The 12683-nt window shown below is 30.6% G+C and overlaps 2 protein-coding genes across 2 annotated transcripts in view; both read right to left on the bottom strand.

The window, feature by feature from the left end:
- The window catches only part of LOC111637750 (serine/threonine-protein kinase Aurora-3-like), a 7421-nt gene extending 4886 nt beyond the window's left edge, over nucleotides 1-2535 (bottom strand). Inside the window, exons 1-11 of the mRNA XM_023383314.1 lie at nucleotides 2449-2535; nucleotides 2323-2377; nucleotides 2025-2189; nucleotides 1746-1949; nucleotides 1433-1527; nucleotides 1219-1355; nucleotides 1050-1135; nucleotides 895-970; nucleotides 675-812; nucleotides 521-600; nucleotides 10-84 (exon numbers count right to left, since the gene is read on the bottom strand). Of these exons, the coding sequence (XP_023239082.1) occupies nucleotides 10-84; nucleotides 521-600; nucleotides 675-812; nucleotides 895-970; nucleotides 1050-1135; nucleotides 1219-1355; nucleotides 1433-1527; nucleotides 1746-1949; nucleotides 2025-2189; nucleotides 2323-2377; nucleotides 2449-2510 (1173 nt within the window). The 5' untranslated portion in view covers nucleotides 2511-2535. The remainder of the gene's footprint in view (nucleotides 1-9; nucleotides 85-520; nucleotides 601-674; nucleotides 813-894; nucleotides 971-1049; nucleotides 1136-1218; nucleotides 1356-1432; nucleotides 1528-1745; nucleotides 1950-2024; nucleotides 2190-2322; nucleotides 2378-2448) is intronic.
- A 5774-nt stretch (nucleotides 2536-8309) lies between these two features.
- Nucleotides 8310-11550, bottom strand: LOC111637749 (serine/threonine-protein kinase Aurora-3-like). Its single transcript, XM_023383312.1, has 12 exons — nucleotides 11464-11550; nucleotides 11338-11392; nucleotides 11040-11204; nucleotides 10764-10964; nucleotides 10451-10545; nucleotides 10237-10373; nucleotides 10068-10153; nucleotides 9914-9989; nucleotides 9694-9831; nucleotides 9540-9619; nucleotides 9028-9102; nucleotides 8310-8950 (listed from the first exon to the last, which is right to left on the bottom strand). Exons 1-12 carry the CDS (start codon nucleotides 11523-11525, stop codon nucleotides 8945-8947), a joined length of 1176 nt encoding a protein of 391 aa, XP_023239080.1. The 5' UTR covers nucleotides 11526-11550; the 3' UTR covers nucleotides 8310-8944.
- Between the last annotated feature and the right edge of the window lie 1133 nt (nucleotides 11551-12683).

Raw genomic sequence — 12683 nt, 5'->3', positions numbered from 1 at the left:
AAAACATACAATTTTGGGCCAAGGCACTTTATGAAAATACTCGTGTTCCCTTATATTTACTTCTAGAGGACGTCTGTACGGATCCTGAAATGATCGAAAACAAAAGTAATTAATTCAAATTTACTATTCGAATGATTATGTTTTTGTCTGTGTGTTATTTCGGATAAGATAAATGTTATTAAACTAATTAGCAGCACGTCATTAAAAATTTACTTAATGATATGAAACGAGTTTTCAACATTTTATTGAATATAATCGGTGAATTAATTATAAACAGATTTATGAAAGTCCACAGAAAGACCATATGATTACAATTAACGATATTAATTGAATGAATGCTTTCATACAAGAGAAAACACAAAATTTGCCGTATATATTCATTGTTTTTGGCAACAGAGAAAAGTCGAATGTAGATACATAAGAGAATTACATGCTTCGGTTCGTAAATAAATGTCATTTCGTGCATAAAACGGGGAAAGACAAATATGAATTTGTTAAGTACAGTTAAGTATAATTTTACCTTTTGCAATAGATCATAAATAAAATGTCTGGCATCATCCGATAATGCAGGAGGATACGACATCTTCACATTTAGAGCAGCTGCAAACGCATTTTAATATTAATTATCTTATATTGCTATTGTTATTATTCAATTAATAATTTTGATACATTACCTCTTATTCGGTCGTAACGGGGCAATAAATACACATTATCAATATCGAAAGCTTCTTTTACATAAATCTCTAGAGGAGTTCTTCCAACCAACGCTTGAAATAACACAATGGCGAACGCCCACCAGTCACAGTACGAATCTACAAACAATACATTCATTAATACATCCAAGAATATGATCCAATGATGTGAAAGTACAAATGTGAAAGTACAAGTCTTTACCGTAAGGCTTCCTCTGGAGAATTTCCGGACACATAAATGATAAAGTTCCACAATAATCTCTTGGATTTCGTTCGTACTGAAAAAAGTAATAATAAAATAGTTAAGAGATCGTTAAAAATCTACAGTTCAAGAATATTACAATGTATAATGCTTACTGTGGATAGACCGAAATCAATTACTTGTGCACCTTTGTACACATCTAACATAACGTTGTTTGAACTAATGTCTCGGTGTATTATTCCTATTCAAAATAAAAACATTACTTTGCCACTCTTTACACATTTCTGGACTAAACAAGCAAATAAATCTACAGCGAATAACTACCATTACTATGAATATACATAATAGCAGAGGCCACTTGAGCGGCAAACACTTTTGCTTTTCTCTCCGGTATAGGGCCATTCTTTTGTACAAATTCGGTCAAAGTTTCTCCCTGGACAAAATCCGAGACAAAGCAATAGCTAAAACATAAAACTTATTACTTCACAGAGCACAAATTATTATAAATAACTCACGAGAAAAGAGAAAAAACACTTACGCTGTGTCAGTTTGCAGGAATCGAATCAATCTGACAATGTTTGGATGGGCGGACACGCAATTCCAAACGATTGTTTCTCTCCGGATTTCACCAAACTATAAATAAATTAATGATGATTACACACGAAATATAAATTTTAAATATTGTTTAAATATTACTAATGTAAATTCATAAAACACTGATTACTCTTATTCTCAATATACTATTAAAAATTATTATTGTTTTAATATATATATATATTTAGTGATTAGTGTGTATATTCCGGAAATTGTTCTTAATCCCCTTAATATTGATAATTTTTGTTAAAAAATACCTGATTAGAAGAAGAGACTTTCTTCTTTACGACTTTTAAAGCCTTTTTCTTTCTAGAATATTTGGTCTTAGCCAAATAAATAGTCCCAAAACTTCCACGTCCAATTTCTTTAGTAATTTTGTACTTGCCAATATAATATTTGGCTTTATCGAAACGGTCGTGTTCTTGCTTTGAATCTGCGAGTTTCTTTTCCGGTTCGTAAGTCTACAAAATTATAAAAATGATTATTTATTTATAAAATTTGCTAATGGAAGGAAGACAGAAGGAACGAAAACTTACTTCGGAACCAGAAATCTCGCCTGAAATGCAACAACACAACAAAAATTTATGGAATAAATTAGTTAAAAATCCCATAAACTTTCCTTTCTTCTGCTTATTTGCTTGCAACTGCGACTCGTCTAGATTCGAGAAGTCACATTTTGTTGCAGGCGAAACTTTGCCATTCTACGAAACATCAAGGTAAAAATTATCGATGTTTGCAAACGTTATCGTTTTAAAATTAATCAAAAAATCTTCGTTATGTTAATCTACTGAAAAAAAAAATTTCGATATTCTTACAGACAAATCAATGGTTTACCTGAAATGAGCAATCTTTATTTTCCTGAACACTCGGTTCAGAATCTTCTCTCCTACTACAGAAAAACTATATTAATTCTTACATAATATTAAAGAATAAATAAACACAATTTCTGATTAAATTTACCTTTTCTTCTTCATTTTATTTCTCGAAATTCGCGAAACAACTTTTTCGGCGCAGCGAAACATTACACTCAACAATAGCAACTCGACAATTCAACTCGAAACTATTGTTGAAAAATTTATTGTAATGACGCCATATTAATAAATTTTATATATTTTTTTAATATTCTTTATGATGTTCATTGTGGGTGCGGCTAGACCTGCAATGGGGCAAAGTAATGATAGACTGCATTCTTCATATGCAGGACAGATCATTTTTTAGAAATATTGGGATTTTTACTTCGAATTGGAATCGTCACCCTTAATCGTTCGATAAATGTCTCGTCAATACATTTTACTGTTAAATACTGCCAATATGAAGTGTTTATAATTTCAATGGACTTTTTATTTATAAAAATCTGCTCGTGGTCTTAATATAAACTTATATAGTTTATCCTTAATTAATTATTCAATTGTGTTAAAATCACAATTAAATATATATATTTCGAAGTTCTAAAATCTTGTTATTAACAATTTGTTAATAAAATGTTGTTTTCATTGTCGACTGCGCCATACAAGGTTTCGGTATGACTAGGGCAAACGTTATTGAAAAAAAAAACGAACATAACACAACTATTAAATAAGTGATTTAATATTTTAAGCTTATCGGCTAAAACAGACAAAGATATGGACTTTCAAACATGGCGATCTGCGGCGACAACGGCGCCTCTACTAAACAAAACAAAATGAGACCTTACATTTAATATCTGCACATCGTGTAGTAAAACGTAGTACAGCCGATAGGCAATTTTTTTCCCTAAAATTCTTCATAAAGCACTCATAATTCGACTTTGCGGCTTTTGCAAATTCCTAGGCAATGATGGCACGCAGATAGTGTCTTTCACAAACTCTGTGAAAAGAAATCACAGTTCCGGGGATCTGATTGGCTAGTAAATAAAAGAATTGTCATTGAACCTATAGCGTTCGATCCATGCCTGAAAAAGTTCTGATATCATTTCGGTTTTGTACATATTAACATAAGTTGAAATAACCTGAAAGACATACAAGAATTTAAAATGCAAAAATTGCGATTTATTCTCACATCTACTTTTCCGCTAGTCAACTTAATGCCGACTGAAACAGCAAGATATAGTTCGTTGTAAGACAGTAAATTTGTATCAAAATATTTTATAGATAACACAAGAACGTGCTAAAAATGTTAATATAATATTGATCACTTTATTCCACATTTTCAAAGTTAAACAATAAAAATTAAAAGACGAGTTATCGTATTAAATTAAGGAAATTGTCATGATATAGAAAAGTTTGCGCTCACNTTTTATTCGACTTTACGTCTGTCCGCCACAAATATTGAAGTCGTAATATCACTAGATAAACGTTTAAAGCACATAAAATCATATTAAAATATATACAAGTATGTACTGTATTTACAGTACACGCATTCGTAAATTTAGATTACTTTTTTTGTACTATATTAAAAACTAAAATTTATTTGTTTGTAACCTTAAAATAGATTTTTATTAAGATTAGTGACCAAACTAACACATTATAAGAGATTATTAAAATTATGTCTTGTGTAAAATTTACTTCGTAAAAGTGTATTAACTGTTCGTAAGTAGAAGTAATGCAAAATACATAAAAATATAATTTTCGTAAACCTCTCTAAGACGGTTATTTATATATAATGAAAACTATCGTTTTGTTATATAGTTTTCATTTTTCATAAATTCTTTCATACGTCATTTGGTACATACTTTGCTATATACATCATGTAATTTGACTCCAAGTTTATGTACTCAACACGAATGCATTCAGATTTTTTTTAAAAAAACTTTGCTTTGAATTATGCTTATTATCAAGAATCTCTTACAAAATATATACAGAAATAGGTTAATTTAATTCAACACTTCGTATTGTCAATATATACAGTAAGCGTCAAAATTCATCCAAATAACAAAGGAGAATGTTTTTAAAACACTGGAAAATGTTACAAAGCACATTTAGTACGATAAACTTCAATTTTATTTGCATACTTATAGGTTTACGTATATAATTATCTGAAAACGTAATTATTTTATTGATAATAGTAACATAGAAGGAATATTTGCTTTTGATGCAAACAAAATTCTATTTCATATTTGTGGGAAAAGTATTTGTGTACCAGAGTTTCTTTAGCCGCTACCACTCGAAAACATCGAATGACGTTTCCACTTCCCAAAACGAGGACCTAGGGGTTGAATTTTGGGAAGCAGTGTTTGTGTCATATAACGATGTCATTTATGGTAACGAAGCGTGATATGTTAATGATTGGATGTGACGAACAAACTAGATAATGATTCAATTGTTAATGTTATGGTGAGGGTGCTTGTAACGATGTGTTGTAACGAGACTGATAAAACCGTTCAATTTTTAAATAATGAAATTCCTGCTACTTCTTCTTTACCTTTAATACAGTGAAGTCTGTATTAGGTCACAGACTAAATATTTTAAGGTCTTTTTATCTTTCCACCAGTTCTCTTCAAACACCGTCACTCGTTACATCATCATCTCTTTTTCTCAGGTCTTCGTCGATCTTGTTCATCCACCCCTTTCTGGGTGTAAAATTCGTGCCAATTGATGGATTAATACTTACCTGGCGCCGAGGACAGGTTATTGCACTTCGAACTGGGTCAGAGAAAGCGTGTAATTTGTGGTATATCTGTTGCTAAATTCTGTAATAATAAATGTAATATCAATTACGTAACGATATTAACAGTCCTTAGATTTGAGTTCTCATGTTCCACGTCAGATGAAAGCGTGTTCCTGGGCATTTAACTTCTGTACGAAATCATTTCAATGGAAATCTAAAATAAAAATTCCTAAATAAAAGGTCTTAGAACGCAAGAATCGTCTTTATTGTTTCCGTAATAATAGTATATAAACAATTAACGAAATAATTATTACGTTTTCAAGTGAATTATATGAATTATTAATTTTGTCTTTTGTCTCAAAATAACTGTATATAGTATTTAAATAGTTGAATATTAGTTTGTCTTCATACAGTTTCACATACCTGATATAGTATATAACATAATGTTTCGTATGGTATGCCAGAGGAAACATTAATAAATGAGAGAAATTTTTGTAAAGAGAAAGACAATTGATATAATAGAATATAAGAAAAAAGGATATTAATAAGTGCGCTTAAAACCACTCTTATACCTCTTCAAATTACAGAAATAACCTTTTATGTAATTTACATGATTATCATATTTTTGGTTCTCAGATTATATACTATTTTATGTGCACCTATTCAGATTTGTGCATGGATATTTTACAACTATTAAAGTAGAACAGAAAGGCATAAATCAAAGTATTGGAAAGTCGTATAGTCAAACATTCGCCAGACATTTAAACAATACTAAGAAATAAGTTTAAATCACAATCAGTATTTATTTACAAGAAATTTGGTCAAGCCTCACATCTTCGAGTGCACCTTCCTGTCCAATATCCCAGGACCCTTTCCGAAACTTAAATAGTATTATTGTTTCTCGATAATTCCAGGGTAAACCTTTTCTATAAAATTAGCCGATGAAATTAAAATGTAATTAAAAAGTTACCATAAAAATAATTAAATAAAGCAATTTATCAAGAAATTGGTGGTAGACAGACAAAATAGCAAATTGTCATAAAGATATCGCTTTAAAATAGACAGATAATGCACTATACAGTTGGATGAAAATCGATGTATATGTAACACCAGCATTAAGTTTTAAAACTTAATACGCATGGTATATGGTATTAAGACTAGTAACTCGTAAATAGAGACCGTAAGAGAAAAATCTGTTTTCCTATGACAATCATTTAAAATAGGTTTACTGATTGATTTAAGAAAAAAATGTTTTGTACGTGGCATTAAAATATATTAAATTAATATCAGAAAATCTGCTATTAGATAAGAATTCATACGATAAAATATTTTTTTAAAATAACGACGTGGACAGGAAATAAAAAGCAGTACTGTGGAGTCGAAGTCAAAGTCGGAGTCGGAGTCGTGAAGTTTTGGTGTTTTAGCCGGAGTCAGAGTCGGAGTTGGAGTCGGTAGATTTTTACACGACTCCACAGCCCTAATTATAAAAAAAAAAATCTAAAAATCGTATTAAATTTTCCTCAGAATATACTTTCTCTTCGACGATGTAATGTTATTAAAAAACAGTGTTTATTCAATTAACCTTTCAAATACCAAAATCAAATAAAAACATTTATTAGACAAGAAGATGTTTACAAACAGAAAGATTCTTTTCCGATTTACATCACATGATAAAATTCGACTGGATCTACGTTCTTAAATTCTTAAAGCTGATGCAATCGAGAAAATATCTCCTTGAAGGGGTTTTTAATTAATTGAAATTGCCCTTCTTCTTCAACTGCTTTATGTTTACTTTTAAAAAAATCCTTTTGTAAATCAATTCCTTCGCACTTTCACACGCTTTTAAACATAAAAATCCACTGTCCATAACCTAAAACGATAAATAATACTTAGCAACGTTTATTTAAATTTACATTTTCGTAATAAAAAATTGCACGTACAGTTTCCGAATATTTAGCAAACTTTGTCTTGACAATTGCGGTAGACACAAATTATTCCAGAGATATTGCTTCCATGAGTCTTTTCTTTACTGTATTAACGTTTCTTGAGTTTATTAGACATTTAATGTACTGTTTTTAGATAAAATTGCAGAATTGAAAATACCGAAGATTAATTTCTAGATGTTTTAATTTCGACGTAATTCAGAGCAAATTTCCGTTCGCAAGACACAATAAGTAATGGACAGAACCAGGATGCGTCAAATTCGAGAATGAAAACGATTCGGGAATCAAATTTAGTAGATAGACACAATTCGGTAGTCAAGTTCGATAATGTGGTATATTTGAAATTACGTAGTCAAAATCGTTTATAGGTCAAAATTTGGAGAGTCAAAATTGGTTAAGGTCAAATCCTGAACAGTCAAAATCGATAAAAGGTCACATTTTTGTGAGCCAAAATCGGTAAAGGTCAAATCCGGGCAGTGAAAATCGATGTAAAATCAAATTTTGGAAAGTCAAAATCGGTAAAGATCAAATCCGGGCAGTCAAAATCGATGAAAGGTCAATTTCAGTGAGAAGCATTAAACAAAAGATCTGTGAAAATAAAATAAAAATTACTAAGAATTTCATCTACAACCCTTAATCATTTTTAAAATAATAACTTTATTTGTTATTAAGAAACTGAAAATACATTTCTGCCTTGTGTGATTTATTGCGTACTAAATATAAGTTATTGTGAATGTCAACGTTTTACAACCATCCTGTATTAATATTTAATTCACTAAACAGAGTAACTAAAAATCTTATCTTTACATCCATTTTTGTTATTTTGCAATGTTACGAGACAAGTACATTCCCAGGATTTTGTCTCATAGAGAGCAAATGCTATAAATTGATAAACCGATTAAATAAAATTATGGTTCTTAAATAAATTTCTTCTACTTATGTTAATGTCTTCTATCTTCGTAATAAACGCGTAAAACACAAGCAAATAGTGTAGTTTCTCATAGTATTAAAAGAGAAACATAGGTCTATCTTGTCGCACGATAATATTGGTTACTGTGTTTCGATGCATCGGCAATTAAAATAATATTTTAGGCGAAAAATGACTTTTCAGGTCTCTTCTTTACAGGGCGCTTGTTAGGTAAATATATCATCAAATCACTAGCGATTTCATAATATTTGAGGCCTTAGCTAGATATTGAAATATAAGGCACATTTATACAACTGTATACAATGTAAAGCCGTACGATACGATTTTTTGTAAGATTTAAGATCTTTCCAAATACAATACTGGATTTCAGATTTGGACCAATACAGAGTATCGACAATAATACATATGTAATGCCCGAGACCCTAAAAGCCTAGTTACGTATATAACATCGCAATAGCATTAATCTGCTTCTACGTTTTGTCTTGTACATGTCGTAATTTAATTATGTGTTGTTTGTACAACTGGACCATCGACTGTGTAAATTTTAGTATTTATAAAGTGAGAGTGTAAAATTTCTATTCAGTTTATCAGTAAGATTTTCAATTTAGTTTACCGTTGAAAAATCTTTAGTTTTTCAGTTTTAACTTATATCTTTATTGAATTGGATATAACACTTGTTTGGATGAAGAGTAAACCGTCAAATCTCGATATACCGCATTCCAAACAGCGCCAAAGAATACGGGAAAATTATGTGATTCTCGTCAAATCACATAACTTCTGAACTCAAATTTATGTGTAGATTTTAATACTATATGTTGATATTTGAGGAATTTTAGTTTACTGCCACACTCGAATTAGTGCTAATTTGAGAGGCGAAAAAGTGACGCAGCTAAATCGAACTTTGATTAAATGAGCATAGAAATACGTACCTCTTAACCGGCTTCCACATTGATTTCAAGAAAGATCCGAACTTCATTTTCAGTTTATTCTGCCGAAAACCCTAAGTCTGAAAATACAAAAACAAATCAGTTGTTTTATTTCGTAAAGTGACATTCAAATGCGATATTGGAAAATAAAACATACAATTTTGGGCCAAGGCACTTTATGAAAATACTCGTGTTCTCTTATATTTACTTCTAGAGGACGTCTGCACGGGTCCTGAAATGATCGAAAACAAAAGTAATTAATTCAAATTTACTATTCGAATGATTATATTTTCGTCTGTGTGTTATTTCCGATAAGACAAATGTTATTAAACTAATTAGCAGCACGTCATTAAACATTTACTTAATGATATGAAACGAGTTTTCGACATTTTATTGAATATCATCAGTGAATTAATTATAAACAGATTTATGAAAGTCCACAGAAAGACCGTATGATTACAATTAACGATATTAATTGAATGAATGCTTTTCATACAAGAAAAAACACAAAATTTGCCGTATATAATCATTGTTTTTGGCAACAGAGAAAAGTCGAATGTAGATACATAAGAGAATTACATGCTTCGGTTTGTAAATAAATGTCATTTCGTGCATAAAACGGGGAGAGACAAATCTGAATTTGTTAAGTACAATTAAGTATAATCTTACCTTTTGCAATAGGTCATAAATAAAATGTCTGGCATCATCCGATAACCCAGGAGGATACGACACCTTCACATTTAGAGCAGCTGCAAACGCATTTTAATATTAATTATCTTATATTGCTATTATTATTATTGAATTAATAATTTTGATACATTACCTCTTATCCGGTCGTAACGGGGCAATAAATACACGTTATCAATATCGAAAGCTTCTTTCACATAAATCTCTAGAGGAGTTCGTCCAACCAACGCTTGAAATAACACGATGGCGAAAGCCCACCAGTCACAGTAAAAATCTACAAACAATACATTCATTAATACATCCAACAATATGATCCAATGATGTGAAAGTACAAATGTGAAAGTACAAGTCTTTACCGTAAGGCTTCCTCTGGAGAATTTCCGGACACATAAATGATAAAGTTCCACAATAATCTCTTGGATTTTGTTCGTACTGAAAAAAATAATAATAAAATAGTTAAGAGATCGTTAAAAAGCTACAGTTCAAGAATATTACAATGTATATGCTTACTGTGGATAGACCGAAATCAATTACTTGTGCACCTTTGTACACATCTAACATAACGTTGTTTGAACTAATGTCTCGGTGTATTATTCCTATTCAAAATAAAAACATTACTTTGCCACTCTTTACACATTTCTGGACTAAACAAGCAAATAAATCTACAGCGAATAACTACCATTACTATGAATATACATAATAGCAGAGGCCACTTGAGCGGCAAACACTTTTGCTTTTCTCTCCGGTATAGGGCCATTCTTTTGTATAAATTCGGTCAAAGTTTCTCCCTGGACAAAATCCGAGACAAAGCAATAGCTAAAACATAAAACTTATTACTTCACAGAGCACAAATTATTATAAATAACTCACGAGAAAAGAGAAAAAACACTTACGCTGTGTCAGTTTGCAGGAATCGAATCAATCTGACAATGTTTGGATGGGCGGACACGCAATTCCAAACGATTGTTTCTCTCCGGATTTCACCAAACTATAAATAAATTAATGATGATTACACACGAAATATAAATTTTAAATATTGTTTAAATATTACTAATGTAAATTCATAAAACACTGATTACTCTTATTCTCAATATACTATTAAAAATTATTATTGTTTTAATATATATATATATTTAGTGATTAGTGTGTATATTCCGGAAATTGTTCTTAATCCCCTTAATATTGATAATTTTTGTTAAAAAATACCTGATTAGAAGAAGAGACTTTCTTTACGACTTTTAAAGCCTTTTTCTTTCTAGAATATTTGGTCTTAGCCAAATAAATAGTCCCAAAACTTCCACGTCCAATTTCTTTAGTAATTTTGTACTTGCCAATATAATATTTGGCTTTATCGAAACGGTCGTGTTCTTGCTTTGAATCTGCGAGTTTCTTTTCCGGTTCGTAAGTCTACAAAATTATAAAAATGATTATTTATTTATAAAATTTGCTAATGGAAGGAAGACAGAAGGAACGAAAACTTACTTCGGAACCAGAAATCTCGCCTGAAATGCAACAACACAACAAAAATTTATGGAATAAATTAGTTAAAAATCCCATAAACTTTCCTTTCTTCTGCTTATTTGCTTGCAACTGCGACTCGTCTAGATTCGAGAAGTCACATTTTGTTGCAGGCGAAACTTTGCCATTCTACGAAACATCAAGGTAAAAATTATCGATGTTTGCAAACGTTATCGTTTTAAAATTAATCAAAAAATCTTCGTTATGTTAATCTACTGAAAAAAAAAATTTCGATATTCTTACAGACAAATCAATGGTTTACCTGAAATGAGCAATCTTTATTTTCCTGAACACTCGGTTCAGAATCTTCTCTCCTACTACAGAAAAACTATATTAATTCTTACATAATATTAAAGAATAAATAAACACAATTTCTGATTAAATTTACCTTTTCTTCTTCATTTTATTTCTCGAAATTCGCGAAACAACTTTTTCGGCGCAGCGAAACATTACACTCAACAATAGCAACTCGACAATTCAACTCGAAACTATTGTTGAAAAATTTATTGTAATGACGCCATATTAATAAATTTTATATATTTTTTTAATATTCTTTATGATGTTCATTGTGGGTGCGGCTAGACCTGCAATGGGGCAAAGTAATGATAGACTGCATTCTTCATATGCAGGACAGATCATTTTTTAGAAATATTGGGATTTTTACTTCGAATTGGAATCGTCACCCTTAATCGTTCGATAAATGTCTCGTCAATACATTTTACTGTTAAATACTGCCAATATGAAGTGTTTATAATTTCAATGGACTTTTTATTTATAAAAATCTGCTCGTGGTCTTAATATAAACTTATATAGTTTATCCTTAATTAATTATTCAATTGTGTTAAAATCACAATTAAATATATATATTTCGAAGTTCTAAAATCTTGTTATTAACAATTTGTTAATAAAATGTTGTTTTCATTGTCGACTGCGCCATACAAGGTTTCGGTATGACTAGGGCAAACGTTATTGAAAAAAAAAACGAACATAACACAACTATTAAATAAGTGATTTAATATTTTAAGCTTATCGGCTAAAACAGACAAAGATATGGACTTTCAAACATGGCGATCTGCGGCGACAACGGCGCCTCTACTAAACAAAACAAAATGAGACCTTACATTTAATATCTGCACATCGTGTAGTAAAACGTAGTACAGCCGATAGGCAATTTTTTTCCCTAAAATTCTTCATAAAGCACTCATAATTCGACTTTGCGGCTTTTGCAAATTCCTAGGCAATGATGGCACGCAGATAGTGTCTTTCACAAACTCTGTGAAAAGAAATCACAGTTCCGGGGATCTGATTGGCTAGTAAATAAAAGAATTGTCATTGAACCTATAGCGTTCGATCCATGCCTGAAAAAGTTCTGATATCATTTCGGTTTTGTACATATTAACATAAGTTGAAATAACCTGAAAGACATACAAGAATTTAAAATGCAAAAATTGCGATTTATTCTCACATCTACTTTTCCGCTAGTCAACTTAATGCCGACTGAAACAGCAAGATATAGTTCGTTGTAAGACAGTAAATTTGTATCAAAATATTTTATAGATAACACAAGAACGTGCTAAAAATGTTAATATAATATTGATCACTTTATTC

Source organism: Centruroides sculpturatus, unplaced genomic scaffold, assembly GCF_000671375.1.
Source record: "Centruroides sculpturatus isolate CEXI.00-Female unplaced genomic scaffold, Cexi_2.0 scaffold1145, whole genome shotgun sequence".
In the NCBI taxonomy this organism is placed as follows: domain Eukaryota; kingdom Metazoa; phylum Arthropoda; class Arachnida; order Scorpiones; family Buthidae; genus Centruroides; species Centruroides sculpturatus.
The sequence above is the reverse complement of the archived record's forward strand: the minus strand, read 5'-3'. Positions and strand labels throughout refer to the sequence as shown.